At 48.9% G+C, this 22,155-nt stretch overlaps 1 protein-coding gene across 1 annotated transcript; it reads left to right on the top strand.

The window, feature by feature from the left end:
* Positions 1 to 430: 430 nt before the first annotated feature.
* Positions 431 to 694, top strand: CHC_T00003007001 (hypothetical protein). Its single transcript, XM_005714047.1, has one exon. The coding sequence runs from the start codon at positions 431 to 433 to the stop codon at positions 692 to 694; it is 264 nt and encodes an 87-aa protein (XP_005714104.1).
* Positions 695 to 22,155: the final 21,461 nt, after the last annotated feature.

The following is a 22,155-nucleotide window of genomic DNA, read 5'->3' as shown; positions in this document are numbered from 1 at the left end:
GGGTGAAACAGACTGCAATCTGGTCAAAGTCACGCCCACGAACACAGGCAGACTCCTAAAATGGGGATCACACACGTTATTAATGGGGATCATTAATGCCACTCCGGACAGTTTCACCGACGGGGGAGAAAACAACAGGGTGAGCTCTTCGCTGCGGCGGGCGAAAGAATTCGACTTCGACGTATTGGACGTAAGCTTCTCTCAAACTTTCTCGACAACTCTTGGAACACACTATGTTTACCTCCGAAGCTTAAGAAAAGCACTACTCCTGATGCCCATAGATCGGCGGCCAAAGCACGCGGCCAGGTGCGGAGACAGTCGGCGCAAATGAGGAACTGAAGCGTGTACTGGCGATCACCGATGCGATTCGACGTGAGTTTCCGTCGTTGATCATCTCACTGATACGTTTGACGCGTCAGTGGCATCAGAAATGGTGGCGCACGGGGCCGAAATAAACAACGACGTGGCGATTACGCAGAGCACGCAGAGTGGCGGACGAGGGCACGGGAGGGCCATCACTTGTTCCAAGGATGCTGAGGATGAAGTTGTAACCAACTTGAAGGGTGTTGATGTACAAAAGCCTTTGGGCCGTCGGCACAAAGGCAGAGTTGATGGCGTGGGCAATGGGCCAGAACTGTGCGGATGCAAAAGAAAGTGTGTTAGGAGTTGCTGCACCTCCAGCGGGCGCTTGTAGATCAACGCTGGACCAAGAGCGACGTCTCCGATGGGGCGGCGGCCATTCCCTATCTATCTGAGCGTGCCGCAGAAGGAGTGACGTCAGCGCAATCTACAATCCCTTCACAAAATAAATTGACTAATCAATGCTGCGTTCCGCTGAATCCCTCGCTATGCATAGACCTCCTATTTGCCACTTTACTGCCATTTAGCAAACATGCCTGCCTTGACAGGACCATTCCTCACCATCTTCTCGTCCAGTGCACCACCAATGCACCGCCATTCACGAAGTAAAATGTGGGAAAATGACAGAGTAGATATAGATAAATGGCAGATTATTGGCACAGTCAAGTTCGTGAAATACACCTTCTGTCAGCCTACGCTTACAGTTCTGGATCTGTGGTCGCTTAATGGCAGGGTAGCTCAACCGCCACCTGTTGACCATTCATCTCCCAATTATTTGCATAATTATCCGTCACTCCTCGCCCATCCACCACCAAAATTCTCCTAGGGGTCCGTCGGCCATTCTCAGGCCTTTTTGATCTTTAAATGTCGCTGGAGGACCTACGGGCCCCCGGCAGGGAGGGAGTCGTTGTAGTGCAATACGCACCTGAAAAGGGGGGTGAAAAGAAAGGAAATATTTGGATATGAAAAGTAGTCCGGGTTGGGGGACACACGTGTGAATAACTGCACAGTTTTAATTTTTAATTATTTAATTTTATTTAGTTAATTAGTTGGCATTAATTTTCCTGACACTAGATTAGATCTAGGATCTAGCGCCGCGAGCTACTGTAGTGGCTCCGGCGGGGCGATATATATCTTAGCCCTCTGACCACCAAGTCAGTAAAGGTAACCCGAGTTGCCAGAGTTGAATGTCGCCTTGGTCGAAGTCCGTCTCTACCAAGACACTCCCTTTTACCTAAGCCTACGGCATCCTTTGCGCTCGGGGGTTCCCTTTTCCTTTCCTTTATTTCACCTATCCTTTTCTATTTCTATCTCTATTTCTATTCCCTTATCTTGTGTTGGTGCCATCGGCTTTGGTTGCGACCGGACCGGTGTAGGTGTCTTGGCCATCGGGCGACACGTGGGTGTAGGGCAGCTACTTGTTTACGACCACCGACGGAGGCTGTTGCGACGACGTTTCCCTCGAAGGTCCTGTTGTGTATACAGGACAGTGTTGGTTCCATCGGATACAGGTTGCGACCGTTCCGGTGTCAGTACTTTGCCATCGGGCAGTACGGAGGTGTAGCGCTGCTACGTGTTTGCTAATTCCGGACGGGCTGCGTTGCGACGCCCCCGTCGAAGACCTTATCAAGGGTGTAAGGTGTAACAGGCGCTTCGCGAGCATTGGATTTACGACCCATGGGGCCCAGCTTCCTAATTACCGCCCCGAACTCGCCGAGCAACTGCCTGTACAAGACTCTACCACCATTCGTCCCGGGGCGGGCCTCTTCCATTTGCCCCCCCTGTCAGGGACTTGAGCTACTGTGGGCCGCAAACCCACTTAAAGGGAAAGGGAGAATCGGACACTCCGTAGGGCTGTGCCGTCGGCAACTCTTGTTGGTTGTGTTGTTGCTGGACCGTTGGACCCTGGTTCCGGCCTGACAGGCACATTGCACTACAGTCGTTCTTGTGGAGGTATTGGCTGAGAGGAGGCGGCGCACAGTGGAAGTACTGCGAAATTGTGTTCAGGTAAACACAGTTCCTCATGTTGGTTAGAAGCATAGATGCCAAATAAATTTCTCCTACCGGTGATTCCGCTATACGCATCTTACGCTTGAAGTCTACGGTAGTCCAATAAAGCTTCACCTCCTTTAAAATCCACTCAACGGTCACTCGCACTTTTGACATTGCCATGTTCAGGGCCTTCTGATAGTTTGTCAGATTGGACCCCTGGAACGGTACCTCCATGAATGAACGTATGCTGTAGCCAGAATCTCCATACAGGCAGTACTGTATACCATTGACAAACAACATCTCATCCAACATCTCGTCAATTCCACTCCTTACATAAAGCGTCCAATCATGCCTGCGTCCCTCTGTTGGACCATATTCGTGCAGTATGAGCCCGTCAGGGGTCGTTACAGCGTGGTACTTCAACGCGTGTTTCCTCTTGTGACCATTATATGCCACGTTTTGTGCCTCTGCATCACCGGGACGCGCAACGGCAATGACAGTGCCGTCTATGAAACCGATGCAGTTGTCCAACGCATCACTTTTTCTATGTATGGCTGCCGCAAATCTGCATGCATTTCGATGTATGAAAGACTCTGGTATTGGCCCTGTAAGTAGCTCTTTTCTTGTGCTCAAGAACCTTTCCAGACCTTCCCAAAATATCTCCGATAGCTGTGGAGCATGCCTAGCGAACATAATTTCCATGTCACTCCAGCGAGCGGGAGTGCTCATTCGTCTCAAGATTATACACGTCACCAACATCGGATGGCACGAGTACCTGTTGCGTGTAGTAGTACCTTTAAAAGGAGTCCACGCTATTGCTTCAACCATTTGAATTAGACGTTCTTTTCTAAATCTAAACAGACGCAGACAATCCAGTTCGGTTAAGGAGTTGAGGTTGAATGAGAAATTTGACAAAGAGATACGGTTAGCTCGTAAAATGAATCGTTGACCTTCTACTGAATGACTCTGATACTCTTCCAATGCTTGTAATTGGACATTTGAAAGTGAAACGCTGTTGTTACGGCTAGCCTGACGCCTCCGCATTAACACATAGGCAGCAACTTCCCATGTCTGCTTCCTGATTGCCGTCCGCGCGAAGGAGTGGTCTCTCTGACGTCCTAGACTCATGTTTTTGTGCAGTACCTATTCTACTTGTCATTACGACTTTCGAGCCTTTTATGCTAATACTCACAACTGTAACGGATAGTCGTTTTGCGTAATGCACATCTTTTACATAAAATTTGCTTTTCAGGAAAGCACTTTTCTGGAATTGGAAATCTAAAAAATTGTGAAATCCTTTTCTGAAAAGCTGATTGCGTAAACCCACAATTGTTGGGGAGGAAGGCAGTTCCTCTCTAGTACGTCTGCCTCCCTCCAGTCTCTGGCTACTGTAAGACTATATTACAGTAGCGATTATGACTAAATAGTAGTGTAAGGGCCTCTAGGTAGACTTCCGTGTACACGTGGACAACTGTGCCCCTGGCCCCACGTGTACACCGGCATATACACTAGTACACGTGCGCCGTCACTCCGGCTTGCACGTGTACACTAAGCTACGTGTACCGCCTGTCACTGACGGTACTCTAGCTACTGTAGAGCAACGGGAACGGAGTTACCATATTACTACACCCTGTGCAGATGTGTGAGAATTCTGTCTGATTCGGGGTTGACAATGATGTATGCGGGGAGGACATCGAACTCGAGACAAGCGGCGCAAATGATCAAAGCGTTCTTTCATACCAAGTTGCATACAAGCTTGAAATCTACGTCAACAAGCGGTGACGATGGGTTTGAGCAGATGTTTGATTTGTTTGCGAAGCTAGCGGTGGAGCAGAGTTTTGATGGAATGATCGTGGATTTGTTCGTACAAGCGCTCGATGATGCGATTGACTTGGACGCGGCCGGAAGCGTTCGAAAATGTCATGCAGGGATACGAAAAACGATTGTGTGTTCCCGGAAATGGAATCAGTTGGACAAGCTTGCCAAATTTTCGGACTTGGGCGTTAGAAATGGCGGGGATGTGAAGTCGGGGGAAGCAAAAGGCGATGGTGTTGGAAAGGAGGCCTTTTTCTCTGAAGGAGAGGTGACCGAGTGTGACATTCTGACGTATAATCTTGTTGGCAAGGCTTTGCTGGAACGCATGATGAGCGAATACGCGACGTTGTTTTCAAGAGAAAGAATTTGGATTGTGCTGGGTACTGCCGGACAGGGGGCTCCTCGGTTTACTAGTCCGTGGGAGAGACAAAATGCAGGAAGTCAGGGTGCGAATTCAAGCGCAAAAGCCATGATTCGCCTTGGACTTCTTTTCGCGCGAGGGGCATGAGGGGTGGGATGCTCGACAAGCGAAACTTCTAAACGAAACTGCGGTCGAAGAGCACGAAAGCTGTACGGCGATGGTGAACCTCGCCATTTTGCTGAAACAAGGTGCCGAAGGAGTAGAGCGTAACGCGGTGCGATCTTTGGAGCTGTATGAGCACGCTATCGAGAAGGGTGACGACGTCAGTGCGATGGTGTTGCTCTGTGTTTTGCTCGAAGAAGGTGCCGAAGGAGTAGAGCGTGATGCGGTGCGATCTATGGAGCTGTACGAGCGCGCTATCGAGAAGGGTGAGGACGTCAATGCCATGGTGAACCTCGGTGTTTTGCTCGAAGAAGGTGCCGAAGGAGTAGAGCGTGACGCGGTGCGCGCTGTGGCATTGTATGATCGCGCAATGGCGAAAGGAAATTCCGGTAACGCGACTTGTAATCTTGCGATGACGTTGAGGGACGGAGCGGAAGGGGTGGAGCGCAATTCGGTGCGTGCGGTGGAGCTGTTTGAGATGGACACCAAGGAACGGAAGCAGAGCAAGTCAATAGTGTGTCCTGGAAACATGACGCGGGACGGGGGCGGACGGGGTGGCCCGCGACACGGATCGGGCGATACAGTTGTACGAGATGGCGGTCGAGGAAGACAACAACGCGGAGGGTAGCCCAACTTGCGGCGTTGCAGCGGGACAGATCAGACGGCAGTACGCGGGACGAGGGTGAGTGAGAAGTTCTCACTCACCCTCGCCGCCTTCTCACCGAAGAAGGCGGGGGCGGGATGGAAGGTGAGGGCAGTGGCGAGGAGGTAAAGTTACCACATGGATAGGCGGCGTAAGAGCAACTCTACGGCCAATCTGTTCTCTAATCTAACGTGGGTTTTCAGGATAGAGTCAAATTTGCATCTCTACCGCGCACAATTTGATCTATCCTGAAATCTAACAAATAGATTACAACTCGTTCAGAGTCTAACCGACCCCCTAATAGAGCCTGAATGAGTTCTAATCTATCCGATAGAACTCACACGAAACGTGATATCATTGGGCATCACGATACCAACACCCGCCTTTTCCCAATACAGTATGTCCACAACGTCCATGCCAATGCTGTATACGGCAAAACAGTCTCTCCGCGATCCATTCTCTGCATCCCTCTCATCACCCTCTCTCCATCAACACTGAAAATGAGTCGCGGGAAGGGATGGGACTCGAATGAGAACGAGGCCCTTGCATGCGCTTGGGTGGTATCATCCGAAGACCCCATAGTTGGAGTCAACCAAACGAACAAGATCTTTATGGACACGCTCAGGCGGCGCTTCATCGAAAGAGGGCCGAGGAAGGAAGAGGTTCCCCCGGAGCGTTTCAGAAATTGAACGGCTGCGAGCATCAAACGGCACTTTTCGGACATGTCGGCTGACGTCCAAAAGTTTCGCGTCTCTCTAATGCGCGTCCATGCATCGAACCCAACGGGGGTAGGAGAAGAATGCGTTCTGTCTATGGCTGTTGCCATACACCTGGGTCGAACTAATGTCATGGAATATGACTACAAGGACCTTAATAAGGACACCTGGATGTACTACCGGGCATGGTTGGTACTCTGCAACCATCCCAACTGGGCTCCTGTAGACGCTGACACACATGCGTCATCTGATCCCGTCATGGCAGCCGTCGAGGAACCAGTTATATCCTCCTCTGATGTGGAGGGCCTGTGCCCTGTGGATACTAACCCACATAAGCGAACACAGAGGTTCGGCTTCGGATCACGTGCCGCAAAAATGGCGAAGCAGGAAGAACTAAGGACACAGGCGGTGTTTTCCCTAGCACAGTCCGCGAAGCGCAAAAACGAGTCACTAGAGGAACGAAATGCAATTGCCGTATTCTCTAGGCCAGAGGCAGAAGGACTTTCGGAGACCACCGAATTCTTCGCCGTCCTACGTAAGACCTACTTGGCACAGGCTGTAAAGCGAGCAAAAGTATCTGAAGAGGACAATGAAGCTTCTTTTTCCGTGCTCGCCAGCCCGCTGGAACCTGGAAGACACAATGTAACGACACCTTCTGTGCGCAAGTTCGATGTTCCCTCCACCAATCCATCTCCCCTGACCTCTGGTACACCTGAAGAAAGGAGCTCAATCTCCTGAGGACGGCCTAGATGCACGGAAAGACATGACAAACAGCCGATACAGCGCCAGTCTCGTCGCAGACAAGCCGGGACCCAACTCCCCGACTCTCACCCGAGGCAAGTCCCCGGACCCCGCCAACGAGACCCAACCCCCCGACTCCCCGCCAGCGGCAAGCCCCCGGATCCCCTCATCGACACGCAGGGGGCTCAGCCCCTCAACCCCCTCAGCCCCGCTGTGCGCGGGGGACGTAGTCACTGGGTTGCTGCCTTTGTTTAGTTGCAAGTTGAGGCCTCGTTTACTAAAAATTACCCTGTCTATTCCATATATGTTCGATGGGATCCTTCTTGAGTGAAAAATGGTCGACCACACTGTTGATGCTTTTGTCTCGCGACGCTACCATATTTGCCCACATACCCTCCGGCAAGTCGAAGCGCCACAGATTTCTAATTGCTGCGAGGGACTCCCATTGAAACGCTTGCCCGTTGCTGAACATATTTCGGGCTTCCTCAAAATGTTGCAAAGATGCTATCCCGCTCTCATAGTGATCCCTGCGCCCCTCAACAATCCTGTTGTGCAATATGATGCATGCCTTCACAACGTTACTTATTTCTCTACGGTACCATAGCCGACAAGGTCGCTGCAAGATATGGAATCGCGCCATGAGCACGCCAAACGCTCTTTCTATATCCTTTCTAACTCCCTCTTGTGCCCTTGCGTACGCCTTTTCCTTCGCCGTTGTTGCCTCCTTCATAGTTTTAGCAAATATTGCCCAACTCCGATAGATCCCATCAGCCAGATAGTACGGCATCGTTCGCCTCTCTCCATTGACGAAAAAGGGAAAGCGAGGCGGGAAGGAACCAGCCATTATGTTCTGCATGGTTGGGGAATGATCCATGGCATTAATGTCATTAAGGCTACCAGGACTACCAAAGAACATGTGCCAAATCCAGAGTTCGCCATCACATATGGCTTCCAGGACGACGGTCGGTTTCTTTTCTTTTCCCTTATACTGCCCAGCCAACGCAAGCGGACAGTTCTTCCACCCCCAGTGCTGGCAGTCAATACTCCCGACACATCCTGGGAATCCTCGTGCGGCATTGATGGAAAGAATTCGCCTTAAGTCTTGCTCGTCAGGTTCTCTTAAATACTCTTTACCAAACGTAGACACAACTAATTCGCAGAAGGACTTCATAGATGTTAGAATAGAGTCCTCGCCCATTTGAAGGTACTCATCCAAAGAGTCCGCCGCACTCCCGTAGCAAAGCATCCGCATTGCAGCCGCAACACGTTGCAGAGGGTGGATGCCGGGCTTTTGCATACCGTCATTGCGGCGGACAAATATGCCCTCCCCATTGATTGCTTGAACAGTTCGGTCGAACAGCTTTCGAGACATTCGGAAACGCCTTTCGAAATCTGTTTCACTGTATCTCGGGGATACCCCAAAGTAGTCGTTGAACAAACGATTCATGGCAGCGTCGAAGTCGCGACGTTTGTTGCCTCGTTTTGTTGCACGGCTTGCGAGCCGCCTGCTTCCTTCGGCCCTATGAATCCCGGTACAATACCTGATGCAAGGAGGAAGGCGATGTTTTCGTCGTCGCTCGAATCGTCGCTCATGCACATTGTGGTTGAGATCTATAGGAATCTATTCCCTGTGCCGTAGGGATGGCATTGGGTTCTATTTACACAGAGTCTATTCTGAAATACAGCAATAGAGTTGCCGAGTTATGTTGTGCCACTTGGCAATAGAAATTAGAGAATAGAGGAGGCCGCAGAGATGCTCTAATGTAACACATTTTTGGTGTAATTGTTTTGGGTGTAATTATTATAATTATACAGTAGACCCCCCGTAATAGTGCACCCCTGTACCAGGCCTCACAAAACGCACTACTGACGTCATGCACTAAAGAAGCAACAGCAAAGCTCATTTACTGTACCACATGAAATGCTCTGCAATGAGCGTCTGGCGGTTCCTCTTTCTATTCTGATCGTAATAAGCATCAAGAAGTGCACGTTTCGCACGGCGCAAACCCTGACCTGCCCCTGCACTAACGCCGATTCAGTTCTAATCTTCTGCACATGGCGCACACTGCAACCAAAAGATGCAGCAACTCCATAAACTGTTTCCCCATTCTCAAGAGATTCAAGGGCTTTTCCTTTCTGTGCCAACGTTAATCTTTTGCGCTGTGCCTTCGGTTTCGATGAGCTCACGTTTGCCATGATGATGAGCACGGCAGTGCAGATAAGGATGCCGGTGGTGGCTGATACCGCAGATGTCTTCTCGGGGAATAAGCGGCGGCGTGGGTTCTATGTAACGGTTGAAGGACAAGCACAGTATGTATGTCTTTGTAGTTTTACTTTTTATAAACATACCGCGCGTGTCTTTCCCGAATGGACTGGCTCCTCCATTCTTTAAAAGGATGGCATAGAACTACAACATAATTTCTATGCCATACCTAAAAGATTTGTCAAAGGAGGAGTACAGTATCCACTAGTACTAAAGAGGATGGTCGGGGAGATTGAAGGCAAGGACATAAGCGATTGTATGGAGATTAGTTGTAGAGTGAAAGGATAGTTTATTATAGTCTAGCAGGTACTGTATTGTTCTAAGTTTCAGCTACGATTTCTATAAAAGGCGCGGCGTTCGGACGGGGAAAGCAAAAGGGGTCAGGCACAACTGTAGTGCAATGCGCCTGTCGGGCAGAGACCGCGGTCCGATGGTCCAGCAAAAACAACAACAGCAACAAAAAGAAGAACTGCCGATGCCACAGCGCTACGGAGTGTCCGACTCTCCCTTCTCCGTTTAAACGAGCTTGCGACTCGTAGTAGCTCGGATCCCTGATGAGGAGGGGGGAGGGGGCACAGAGAAATAGCCCGGCCCGGGATCGGTGTGGTAGAGACTTGCGAAGAGATCTGCTCGACGAGTGTGGGGTGGGGCGCGTACGTAGGTACCCCGGTTCCACTGGGTTGTAAGGCCAATGCTCGTTGAGCTTCTTCGACACCTTGTAACGCGACAAGGCCTTCGACGGGGGCGTCGCAACGCAGCCCGACGGGATGAAATGAAAGTAGCAGCGCTACGTCAACCGTGCCGCCCGATGGCTCGAAACACCTACACCGGTTCGGTCGCAACCGACACCGATGGTACCAACACTGGCTCGTAATACGACGGAGCCCTTCGAGGGGGACGTCGTTGCAACGGTCTCCGTCGGAAAATGGGTCACAGTAGCAGCGCTACGTCAACTGTGTCGCCCGATGGCTCGAAACACCTACACCGGTTCGGTCGCAACCGAGGCCGATGGCACCAACACAAGATAAGGGAAAAATAGGTAGAATTAGAGATAGAAAAGGATAGGGAAATAAAAGAAAGAGAAAAGGGAACCCCGAGCCGTAGAGGATGCCGTAGGCTTAGGTAAAAGGGAGCGTCTTGATAGAGACGGACTTCGACCAAGGCGACATTCAACTCCGGCAACTCGGGTTGGTTTATTGACTTGTTCGGTCAAAGGGCTAAGTTATATAGAGCCCCGCCGGGGCGAGTACAGTAGCTCCCGGCTCTAGATTCTAGATCTAATCTAGTGTCAGCAAAATTAATGCCAACTAATTAACTAAATAAAATAAAATAATTAAAAATTAAAACTGTGCAATTATTCACACGTGTGTCCCCCAAACCCGGACTACTTTTCAGATCCAAATGTTTTCTTTTCTTTTCACCCCCCTTTCCAGGTGCGTATTGCACTACAACAACCACTCACTAACCCTGAGAGCCACCCAACCTGCAACCCCAAGTGTGTCCAATTTAAGAACCGCTTTGCAAAACCATTCAACACAAGTAAGTCACTCTGTTCAGTTTAATAACCCTGCGCACCGCTAAAAGTGGTAGCATCGCCAAATCGATCTAACCCTATTTTTTACCAAAAAATTTCCAGTGTGCGAAATCAACACCAACAGCGCAGATTCCACACGTGGCACAGGCAGCACCAATAGCGAGCCGGAGCCAATTATCGTCGAAAAACAAGGCGAAATTCAAGCTCAGAGCCAATCTACATCGGCTAACAAGATTGCAACACCGCTGCCGGCTGAAAAAGAGTTAATTTATAATATTGCTCTGGAAAGGGGTGAGCTCGACCGTGGGGCTACCTTCGAGCTACCGTCGGCTAACGCAGGACCGAGTGGAGAGAAGTGCTCCACTTGTCAACTTAACAAGCCGTACAACCAATCGTGGCCGGAGCACAACCGGTCTGAGTCCCATATAAGGCACCTCATTTTAAGCCGTGGATTCGGCCCTGCTGTGGAAAACCTTAACCGCGAGCACTCTAATATCCTTACAATAAAGTGCGATTTATGTCATACGAACTACAGGAACGCCTTATTGTTCAACGCGCATAAGGTTGAAGACGAGCACTGCCGCCGTGTCAAGGAACTACATCGACTAGTACACTTGGCATCGAGCAAGGGCGTGATTGGACGTTGGACCAAGGTTACTAAACCGAGGAAAACGAACCCCGGTGTACTATCGAAGACTTTGGGGCACTTCAAGAAATACTCCAAACGTTCAATTTAGAGGTATTGACTACAGTAGAAATTTTGCATTAAAAAATTGCCTTGTTTGAAAATTTCAAAATTGTCTACTGTACACTATGGAGCCAGATTCAATAATCCAAATGCAAAATGAGATCAGCTCTCTCCGCCAGCAAGTAGCTCAAGCTAATCAGTCATTACAGGAGCAAATAGCTCAGACAAATCAAGCTGTTGCTATCGCCACCCAATCTATTTCTAACGTAAATACCACGAATAGCAATAGCAATAGCCTTTTGTTAAAAACTGGCAAACCTGAAAAATTCAACGGTGAAAATGCCCGAAGCTGGTTGAAAAGTATAGCAAATATTTTTGCAGCGCACAGCAATACAATCGATGACAATACGAAAATCAACTATGCCGTAAGCTATATGACGGGTGCGGGACTACAATGGTGGGAGTTAGCAAACCTAAATGACAATGCTATAACATCATATGATGAGTTTCAAAAAGAACTATTAAACTATTTTGAACCTGTGAACAGAGAGTTGACCGCAAGAAAAATGTTGAGTGATCTAAAACAAATGGGCAAGTTAACCTTAGTCCGGGAATATAATAGAGAGTTCTCAAGCTGGCTCTTGCAGATCCCAAGTATGACATCTGCGGAACAGATATTCCACTACAGCCAGGGACTTAAGACCCGCACAAGAATCGAGGTCGAGCGGGCGGAACCACAATCATTACAAGACGCTATGAAAATTGCGGACAGACTTGATAGTCTCTTCAATAGTGGTCAAAACTACTTTGGATTCGCAAGATCAACGCCTAATTTCTCCTCTGCGCCTACACCAATGCAAATTGGGAACATGTAACCGCGCAGAAGTACGAAACTGTCCCCAGCAGAAAAATCGCGAAGAATTGAGCATAGGTTATGCTTCGTCTGTGGTAAACAAAACTGCATAGCCAGAAACCACTACAACAATCAGAGGCCTAGACCTAACGCGTTCACCAAAAAGAAAAACTAGTTGTTCCGTTATATGAAGTCGGCACATTGGCGGATAAATGTACTATAGCCGAAGACAAAACTACAAAAACACAAAAAAATGATAAAAACAAAAAGACAAAAAGAAGCAGTATTCAAGAGAGAACAACGGGAAAGAGTCCGTTAAAGTATGTACATTCTCACCATACAAGAAGAGAAGAAATACAAAGAGGCAAGCTCTACTAGTATTCAACGGGGAGGTGCAAGATGCAACCGACAATTCCCGTTGCACTATTCTGGTAGACAGTGGGTGCGAAGAAATAGTAATATCAAAGGCATATGCAGAGAAATTGAAGTTGAGAAAGGAGAATACTAACCTGAGTGCAGAACTATGGGACCGAACACTTATTCCTATGGAACGGTGTTGCGAGAACCTTATCATACGGATTGCGGAAGCTACCATTACCGTACGGCCATACGTGGTGGACTGGATTGCTTACGAATTAATCCTAAGCAAAGCGTGGTTATCCGAAGCCAACCCTTTAATCGATTGGAAAATGAACCGTATGCTCCTTAAACAGGAAGAAAGGTTAATAACTCTGGACGCGGAGGCTCATAAGCATGAGTAAGCCCGCCTGACATACATGCTTACGAGTAAACAGTTCGTGAGGTTAGCGAAAAAGCAGAAAAGCACCATATATCATGTCGTATTGAAACCTTCTCAAGAGGAAGGAGAAAATACTATAGAGACTAGTGAAAAGGACGATTACATGAAACAGTTAGACAGACTCCTGGGAGAATACAGATGCGTATTCCCGCAGGATCTGCCTAAAGGATTGCCTCCGAAAAGATCCGTTGAAATGAGAATAGACTTAGAAATGGATGCAAGACCCAAAACGGGTCCCATCTATAAACTTTCAAGAAAAGAGCTGGAAGAAATGAAGAACCAGCTAGAAGAAGCCCTTGAAAATGGATTCATACGCCCAAGTATAAGTCCTTGGGGTAGCCCTGTCCTGTTCACTCCAAAGAAAGACGGTGGCCTAAGAATGTGCATCGATTATCGAGCACTCAACAAACAGACTATTAAGAACCAAGTACCCTTACCGAGAATCGATGAAGTATGGGATCAAGTAGGAGGATCGAAATACTTCTCCACCATTGATCTAAGATCGGGGTATCATCAAATAAGGTTGAGGGATGCTGATATTCAAAAGACAGCATTCCGAACTAGATATGGTCAATACGAATACCTAGTAACGCCCTTTGGATTAACAGGGGCTCCAGGATGCTTCCAGACACTCATGAACAATATCTTCAGACCACACTTAGATAAGTTTGTCCTTGTCTACTTAGACGACATCATTATCTACAGTAAAACGAAAGAGGATCATCTGAACCATCTTAGGACAATACTGCAAATATTGAAGGAGCATCAACTATACGGAAAGCTTTCAAAGTGTAAATTCCTTTGTCATAATCTTGAGTACCTTGGCCACATAATAAGTGAGAATGGTATTCAAGTGAACCCAAGGAAGATTGAAGCTGTTTAAAAATGGGAAGCTCCTCGTAATGCAAAGCAAATTCAAAGCTTTCTTGGTCTTTGTAACTACTACCGGAGATTTGTAAAGGACTTTGCGACGATAACAACTCCTTTATCTAATCTAGCAAGAAAAGGTACACCTTTTCAGTGGGGGCCATCACAAAAAGGAGCATTTGAAGAACTGAAGAGCAAACTAACAGAGGCTCCCGTACTTCGATACGCAGATCCCAGTTTACCGTATGAAGTAACTTCTGACGCATCTGAAACAGGTGTTGGTGCTGTCTTGACGCAAACTGACGAAACCGGATGCCGCCCAGTAGCATACGCTTTACGGAAACTGAATAAAGCAGAACAAGGATACAGTACACATGAAAGAGAACTTCTTGCTATTGTGTACTCTTTACAAACTTGGAGACCATACCTACACAGCTCAAAGTTTAAGATACTGACTGACCATCACCCATTGAAATACTTGGATTCACAACGAACCTTATCCCGAAAACAAGCCAGATGGTTTGAATTCATGCAAGAGTTCGACTACCACATTGATTACATCAAGGGAAAGCAGAATACAGTAGCTGATGCATTGTCGAGACAGTACCAGGAAGTGCACCAGACATCAGCCAGTGTTGTGAAACAGTTGATGGCATTTACACTAGTAAAGGTGGATGAATATTCTCAAAAGCCTTGAACGAGAGTACAGAAAGGACCCAGATTTCAAGAATGCGTTTGAAACCCCAACTGCTCCGTTCAGTAAGAACAAAAACCGCCTTTACTTTGAGAATAGGCTCTGTATTCCGAAAGGAAAGATCAGAGAAATCGTGTTGCACGACAATCACGAATCTCTCTTTGGTGCACATCGAGGATTCAAAAAGACCTCACAATATGTCAGGAGACATTTTTATTGGCCTAGCATGAACAAAGAACTAGACGAATACATCAAGACATGCCCAAAGTGTCAAGAAGCCAAAAGCCTAACCCAGAACAAACTGGGAAAATTCAGACCATTTCCGCCACCGCTGAAGAAATGGGAACAGATATCTATGTTCATATTCGACCTCCCGAGGACGAATACGAACAAAACTGCTATACTTGTTGTTGTGGACAAACTCTCGAAACACACGCATTTTGTTCCAATTGAATCAAACCATACTTCCAAAGATACAGCAGAGGTGTTCTACAACGAGATATACAAACATCACGGTCTTCCAAGAAAGATAATATCAGACCGTGACACAAGATTCACAAGTACTTTATGGAAGGAAATCATGAAGCTACTACGAGTCAAGTTAAACTTATCAACCGCCTTCCATCCTCAAACTGATGGACAATCAGAAAGGGCATTCAGAACATTGCAAGAAATGCTACGTTGCTTTGTTAGCTATACGCAAAGAGACTGGAGTAAACACCTACCAGGACTCGAGTTTGCGTACAACAATCACATAAGTGACACAACTAAACAAACTCCTTTTTTCCTAGAGTATGGCCAGCACCCACTCTCTGTTTCTGACGTCCTCCACTCTGATGGATCAGAAACACCTACTGTGACCACACAAAGGTTTTTGGAGAACATAAGAAGAGCTAATGAAATAGCAAAGCTGTCCATCACAGCTTCGAACGAACAAAACGCCCAACAAGTCAACAAACACAGAAGAGATCATTCATTTCACCTAGGAGACCAAGTATGCTCTCGACGAAGAACTTACTACTCAAGACAGGAAGAAGCAAAAAGTTATCACGGAAGGAGTTGTAACGGTTGAAGGACAAGCACAGTATGTATGTATTTGTAATTTTACTTTGTATAAACATACTGCGCGTGTCTTTCCCGAATGGACTGGCTCCTCCATTCTTTAAAAGGATGGCATAGAACTACAACATAATTTCTATGCCATACCTAAAAGATTTGTCAAAGGAGGAGTACAGTATCCACTAGTACTAAAGAGGATGGTCGGGGAGATTGAAGGCAAGGACATAAGCGATTGTATGGAGATTAGTTGTAGAGTGAAAGGATAGTTTATTATAGTCTAGCAGGTACTGTATTGTTCTAAGTTTCAGCTACGATTTCTATAAAGGCGCGGCGTTCGGACGGGGAAAGCAAAAGGGGTCAGGCACAACCACTCACTAACCCTGAGAGCCACCCAACCTGCAACCCCAAGTGTGTCCAACTTAAGAACCGCTTTGCAAAACCAGTCCGTGAGGTTCGGCATCATTTTTGCTGTATTCGGAAATCGTCATTTCGAGGCAGCAAGGGCTGCGTAGCAAGCGTGGAAATTATAATCAAGAATTTGCTTCCTGCCCATTGCAGTGCTCTTCCAGATTTCGACCGTTACATCTACTCACCATCCAACCCCGCTTCCCCTCCCCTCTTCTCCGACGCGAACCACTTCGTCCCGCTTATGCTAGCACGTTCTGCATCAAACTCCTCCCGTACCCGCTCGAACCGAAGCAGGATAACCAACACTTGCGGCTGTCCCGAGGCAGAGCCTGCGATACCCCTTCATCGCATGTCTACACAACCAACTTCCTTGCACTCCCCGAAAATTTTTGTTTCACAGAATCGTGCTTGCCGCTCCGTCCTCTAGGCCCTGGGAGAAACCATACACGCTTCAAGATGTCCATTGGAACATACGAATATGGCCTAGATATGCGCTGGAAAGGTCGCGGTGCTCCAATGATCAGTAAACACCGATCAACGCAAATATGTTGCGACCTACTAGCAACATGCTGCGCCGGAGCAATACCGCTTGAAGGGCATAAACTCGAACTTCTCCAGCTGCGGCGCGGTAACTGCCACGGTCTTGGCTGCTTTGTTTACTGTGTTTCAGTGGCCAAAAAATACCGACAAGGTTATGGCAGGGCATCGAAATTTGTGATTCGCGCAGAAGTCGCGCGACGTTTATACGCTCGGTTTTCTCGTGCAGTGTATGTACCGCATGGAGAGTTCATCTCGTCTCAATGCCAACCAAAGGCTACAATATCTCCCGTGGCTGTGGCACAATGCTTAAAACGCAACGAAAAAGGTTTGGCGACATTTATGCCAGGTTATGACGATGTCTCTTTCCTTATGGCTCTTTGCAACGCAGTGCACCTGAAATGTGAAGCGCGCTTCAACCCGACTTCCAGAACCGTCACGCCGGACCTTTACAGTCTCTGGTTTCTCTGTTCGCGGGTGACGACGGAATTATTCGCGGACGCGTTCAACGAAAGCGGAGTTCTGGAGTCCTACTGTAGCGCGGATCCACATGACGACCTTTTTGGCTCCCTTGGTAGATGGCAAGACAGGGAAAAAGACATTGAAGGCGCAGGTGGTAATCCACCATTCGACAAAGAGTTTATACATGAAGTAGTTTCCGCATTTGATAAGGGCGCCCGTGGTATCACGCCGTACTGCCGTTGTGCCCTGCTACCGCTGGGAAAGTCTTACGGAGTCCTGGCGCGAATACGCTCCCTTTCTTCGAAAGGTATTCTGCTTGTGCGCATACCGCCTCGGTCTCTTCCATTTCGTGCCCAAGAAACATACTTTTCATACACAACACGTGCCGCCTATCACCAGTTCCATGAGCTTGGTCTCTTCATCTGGCTTAATCGTGAGTACATCGAGAAATATCCCCCGCCGAAGGATGTGGAGCAACTATACTACCACTGGATATTCAGGTCTTGTGCAAACCCGTCGCGCGTAGAAATGTTCCTCGAAAGCTTCAGAGAAGCTTTTCCGAACCCGCTCAGGAGCTCGCAGCCCATGCTTAGCTGTTTTCTCAGTCGGTGAGCGACCTGCTCCCGCCTTAAAGAAGATGCTTTCCCTTCGAATTTGGCACATGCTACAGCCTCTACGCGAGGCTCAAAAGGTTTTCGAGCTCCTCGAGATCGAGCTCCGTACCAAGGGTAGGCGGATTGAAGACATTGGATTCGAAAGGTGGCTCATTCGTTCCAGCGCAATCGACTTCCGTTTCCCCTTCACGTTCGTACGAAGTGAACATTTCGCTGCTGCCGTGGAGTATGCGAATTGTCTGCGCAGCAAGATTCTGGCAAGACCTTCTGTCACATTGGCAGCCGATGCATTTCGTCTTTCGTTTGACGCACGAACAGCGAAGTGTGGTGCACGGCCCTTTGCACGCACATGTAGCGGTCAAGTTTCGCATCGTCTTTTCGATGCGCTGCACGTCGGACTGTCTTTCCAAAATGATGCCACCGGCGGAATCGAACCCATGCTCCTCTTCACAACCCATCACAATATCCGCCGAAAGCAACGCGTTTTCTGCTTTCTGCCAGTATCCGAATACGACCAGCTTGGTTCTTGCTGCCTGCATTTCAACGTGCTCTCTTAGCGGAACGAGGTCACTCGCCGACTTCGCCTTGTCAGAAACAAACCGCCTCACATCGAGCCTCCAATCTGAGCAACCCATGGCATTGTTGCTGACGAAGAAAGTTCTTCGCTTCTTCCTCACTTCCAATAGATCAAGAGATCGAAGGCTCCATTCGTTCTCAAGCTTTTCCATTTGCTCAGCGTTGGTCACTCGGAATTTGCCGTACTTTTCGAGGTAGGCCAAGAGCGTTAAGAGCTCAAAAACGTCGCCTGAAGAGAGCATATTAATGTCTCTAATAAATTCCCTGTTGCGTAATAGAGCCCGGAGGTACCTCTCATGCGAGATACCGCATGTTCCCGGCGTGAAATCGCATCCCGCCAATACATACGCGCATGCAATAGAACCTATTTGAACCTTACTTTGCCGAACGCTTTCAAGAAGGGAGTCGATATCAATAATGTTTTCACCCAGCACATGGATGACGCCTCTGTTCCGCAACCTTTCCGCAAGTGCAAGAATCATGGTCACGTCTGTATCTTTCGACACGAAAACACAGCTGCTTCCGCGCCTGGAGAAATTCTCGATGCTCGTCGGCGTGGGGGTGCTCGTGGCGCACATGTGGTCCTCCTCCCAACCAAGGTCAGCCAAAAGGGGTTGTACGAAGGTGTTGAATGCTGCGACGAAACGTGTTTCGGCCTCGCCGTGTGCAATCGTAGTGTCAGTGATTTCCAAGCCGCCCCTACTCGACAGCTTCATGACGCGGGTTCTAGGAACCTGGAGTAATGTTTCATCCTGGAGAGCAGCATTCCTTTCTGCGCCTCTTGTTCCCGGCGATGTGCTGGCCGTGCCTATTTTCGAGGTGCGTAGCTTCTCCTCATGTTTCTCCGGATGTATTAAAACAACCTCCCCTTCCCGCGGGTTGCTACAGCTCTCGTGAAGACACGCCAACTCTGGCAAAGCTCTCAAACCGTTTTTCTCAACACAATCGACTGGGATTGCGAAGCATCCACCATACAGGAAAACGGAAACGCCCAGATCCTCTTCACACGCTAACTCCAGAGCTGCAATGGCGCCGCAAAAAAGGTGCAAACTGCAAATAGCGTCCCTGTTCGGCCGGGGTCCGACGAGTGAGGACCAGGGTACAGACACTGGGAGATGGAATCCCATTATGTTCTCGCTTTCCTCTTTAAATTGCATCGTGTGAGTGGAGTCGTGTGCGGCTCCCCCAGCCTCTCGCCAGTGATCGCGCCTTTCCTGCTCCCCTCTCTTTTGGGGGATGACGTTTGTGGGATCGTCTATGTGCAGATGTAACTGCTTGAGGTACCGCCCACGCCGCCCCGCAAACCATGGACGCAGAACATGCCTCATCTTCTGCACGGTCATGCAATACAGGGAATTTCCGCGCCTTCCATCAGTTCCACGACTCCAAATGTGATTCATGACGTCCATCATCACACTGACGTACGGCGGCATGTCAAAGTCGTAGTAGAAAGATATTCCATTCCTCGCCTCCGTCGCCATCTGATTGGAATGTGGCAGCTGGTCATCCCGATTACCTCCCAATGTGAGCTTAAGAGCTGGCAAGAAAGCACTTTTCGTTGCGTGTCGAATGGCGAGATTTGTATCGCGATACGCGTACGCCAGAGATGAGATCAAAAAACGCGAGGCGTGAAGCTCCTCCCAGCGATTCCGTGCTTGGTCTGCCCCTCGTACATCACCAGCCCTAACAGCAGCGTGCTCAGCAAGTGTCAAATTAGTCATGGTTTTTATTCGCAAGTGGCGAAGGTCGGCGAGCGTCCTCTTCGGTTTCGAGCCCAGTCTGCGGGAAGTTTGCGCTTCCACTTTCCTTGCCATCACGGAGCCTGCGGTCGGGATTTGACGCTGCTTCGTCCAAACTCCGCGGAATCTTTTCCCATTAAAGAACTTCTCAAAGTCTTCCTTTGACAGCGGACCAAATACTTCTGGAAACATAGCCGCCGCGTGGAGTTCAGCACTAGTGCGGCCATGATTTTCGATGTCCAAAACCATCGTTTGAAGACGTTCGTCCTCGAGATCACGCACGGTTGTTCCAAGTACATTTCGTAGTTTGGCACTTTGCCGGTGCTCCAATGTAAGGAAACCCTTCTGGCGCATGAGCTCCACCATCTTCCGCACTGTACTGCTCTGCGCGGCACTTCTGTCGTATCCCCCGAGCGGTGACCCCCCCGGAGCGTCGCCTGGAGCGTCTGTATCAGCAACGCGAGTACGCCGATAAGACCTCGAGGCAGCCGTAATGGTTCTGATCTTCATACGAGCCTTGGAAGATTCCAGCAGCCACGCCCCACATGATTCTATATACGGTAGCATTAGAACGTTCAGGCCTTTCACGAGGCGGATAATGAGCATCTCCAGAGCCTCATCAAGATGGACATATGTCCACCCACGCGAATCGTATAAAGTGCCCAAACCAGCTGTAAAACTTGGTACTCGTGCTACCATTGCGCCTGGCTTGTCCTTGAAAAGGTCATTGAAAGACACAGGCGGCATTACGGCACGAAAGAAAGCGTAGAACAGGTAGAGCTCCTGATATTTGATGTGACCCGTAGTGTGGAGGACGTTGTTCAGCCTCAGCCAAAAGCTGTCCACCACATCCGTGTGTGCTGTTCTTGATAGAACATGGAAGCCCACGGTAGGGAGCAGGCATGTGAAAAGGATCATGGAAACGAAATGTTCTCCGTTGGGGCTTCGTGAAAAGAGTTCCATGACGCGCGAACGGCAAAGACGGCCGATAGAAAGGGTCCTTGCCGTGACCTTCTCTGTCACGCACCGCAGCAGTACAGAATTACTGCTAAACTCCTTTGCTCTCGTCATGGAAGTTCGACCTTGCAGAATCTCTTCGAGGTTGTCCTTCATGTCCGGACATTCGGCTTGGACCAGATCTGTTGTGTGTATGATGAGAGCCGCGCACACGCTGAAGAGTAGAGAGCGATTATTGCGCGCATGGCCATGCTTTAGAATGTTATCGACCTGACTCCGCGAGAGTCCAGAGCATTCCGCAAGCTCTTGAAGTCCAAGGCCATCTAACATTTCCTTGCAAACAGGATACAGGCTCTGCTTTTCCACGTGAAAGAAGCCGGGGAATGGTATGAGCCATTCATGGAGTCTAGTTCTTGAACTGCTTCCATCCCCACTTATCCCACCTCTTGATTCTCGAAGAGAGTTCCGCCATATATTGACCAGCATCTTGTACGTTGGCTGGTCCCCGGACACGACTACAAAGCGTGGGCAGTCCGGCTGACCTGGTCTCAAAAGTTCAGAAATCAATTGAAGCTTTTGGTGGATTGTCAAAATGTCGGCGGCATTCATCCGACACACGTCGACAAACAGTACATCTTGTTCGTACAGTTCTGGGCTTTTGCTATCCATCCCGCCATGTGGAGTGAAGCAGGACAGCAAAAGGGTCCGAAAATTAACTCCTTGGTGCTTGTAGGCCATCTCCGTGTTGCCTCGCCTATACTGCATGGGTTCGCGTCCTGTTCCCAGCAGCTCCGACCGCTTTTCGAAAACAGCACCAAACGCGATGTCGTAAAAGTCAGTGAGGACGCTTTGATCCTCCTTCGAGTTAAGCGAAGATATAAATGCGTTTCGACTAGACAAGGAAGGCACGTCTGACCATTTTCTCCAACTCTGAAACCACTCTTCGTTGAACCCTGCCATCCCCGTTGTTGCATTTGACGCATTGTGTACGAGCTTTCGACGCTTTGACTGCAGTATTGACTGCGTCGCTGTCCCACTCACCATAGGAAGCGATTTGCCGGCTGCCTTGACGCTATGCACGGGAAGAATATCAAAGTTATCCATTTGCACCGTGATAATTCTGTCGTCAACTGGCACCTCATCGAAGGCTCCTCGTGTCGCCTGCTCTCGTTCCGCAATTAGAGCTTTTCGATAGGCCTCAGTGGTGTCGTAAGAGAGGACGAGCCCAAGCGAGTGCAGCACACTCGTCCACGACGGCGACGATTCCAGCATTCCAGCAATGGAAAGGGTTGTCTGCAGAGGCCCCACGCTGATA

This window comes from Chondrus crispus, genomic scaffold (genome assembly GCF_000350225.1).
Source record: "Chondrus crispus Stackhouse genomic scaffold, scaffold_169, whole genome shotgun sequence".
Taxonomy (NCBI): Eukaryota; Rhodophyta; class Florideophyceae; order Gigartinales; family Gigartinaceae; genus Chondrus; species Chondrus crispus.
Note: the sequence above shows the minus strand (reverse complement) of the source record. Positions and strands in the feature narration are given on the sequence as shown.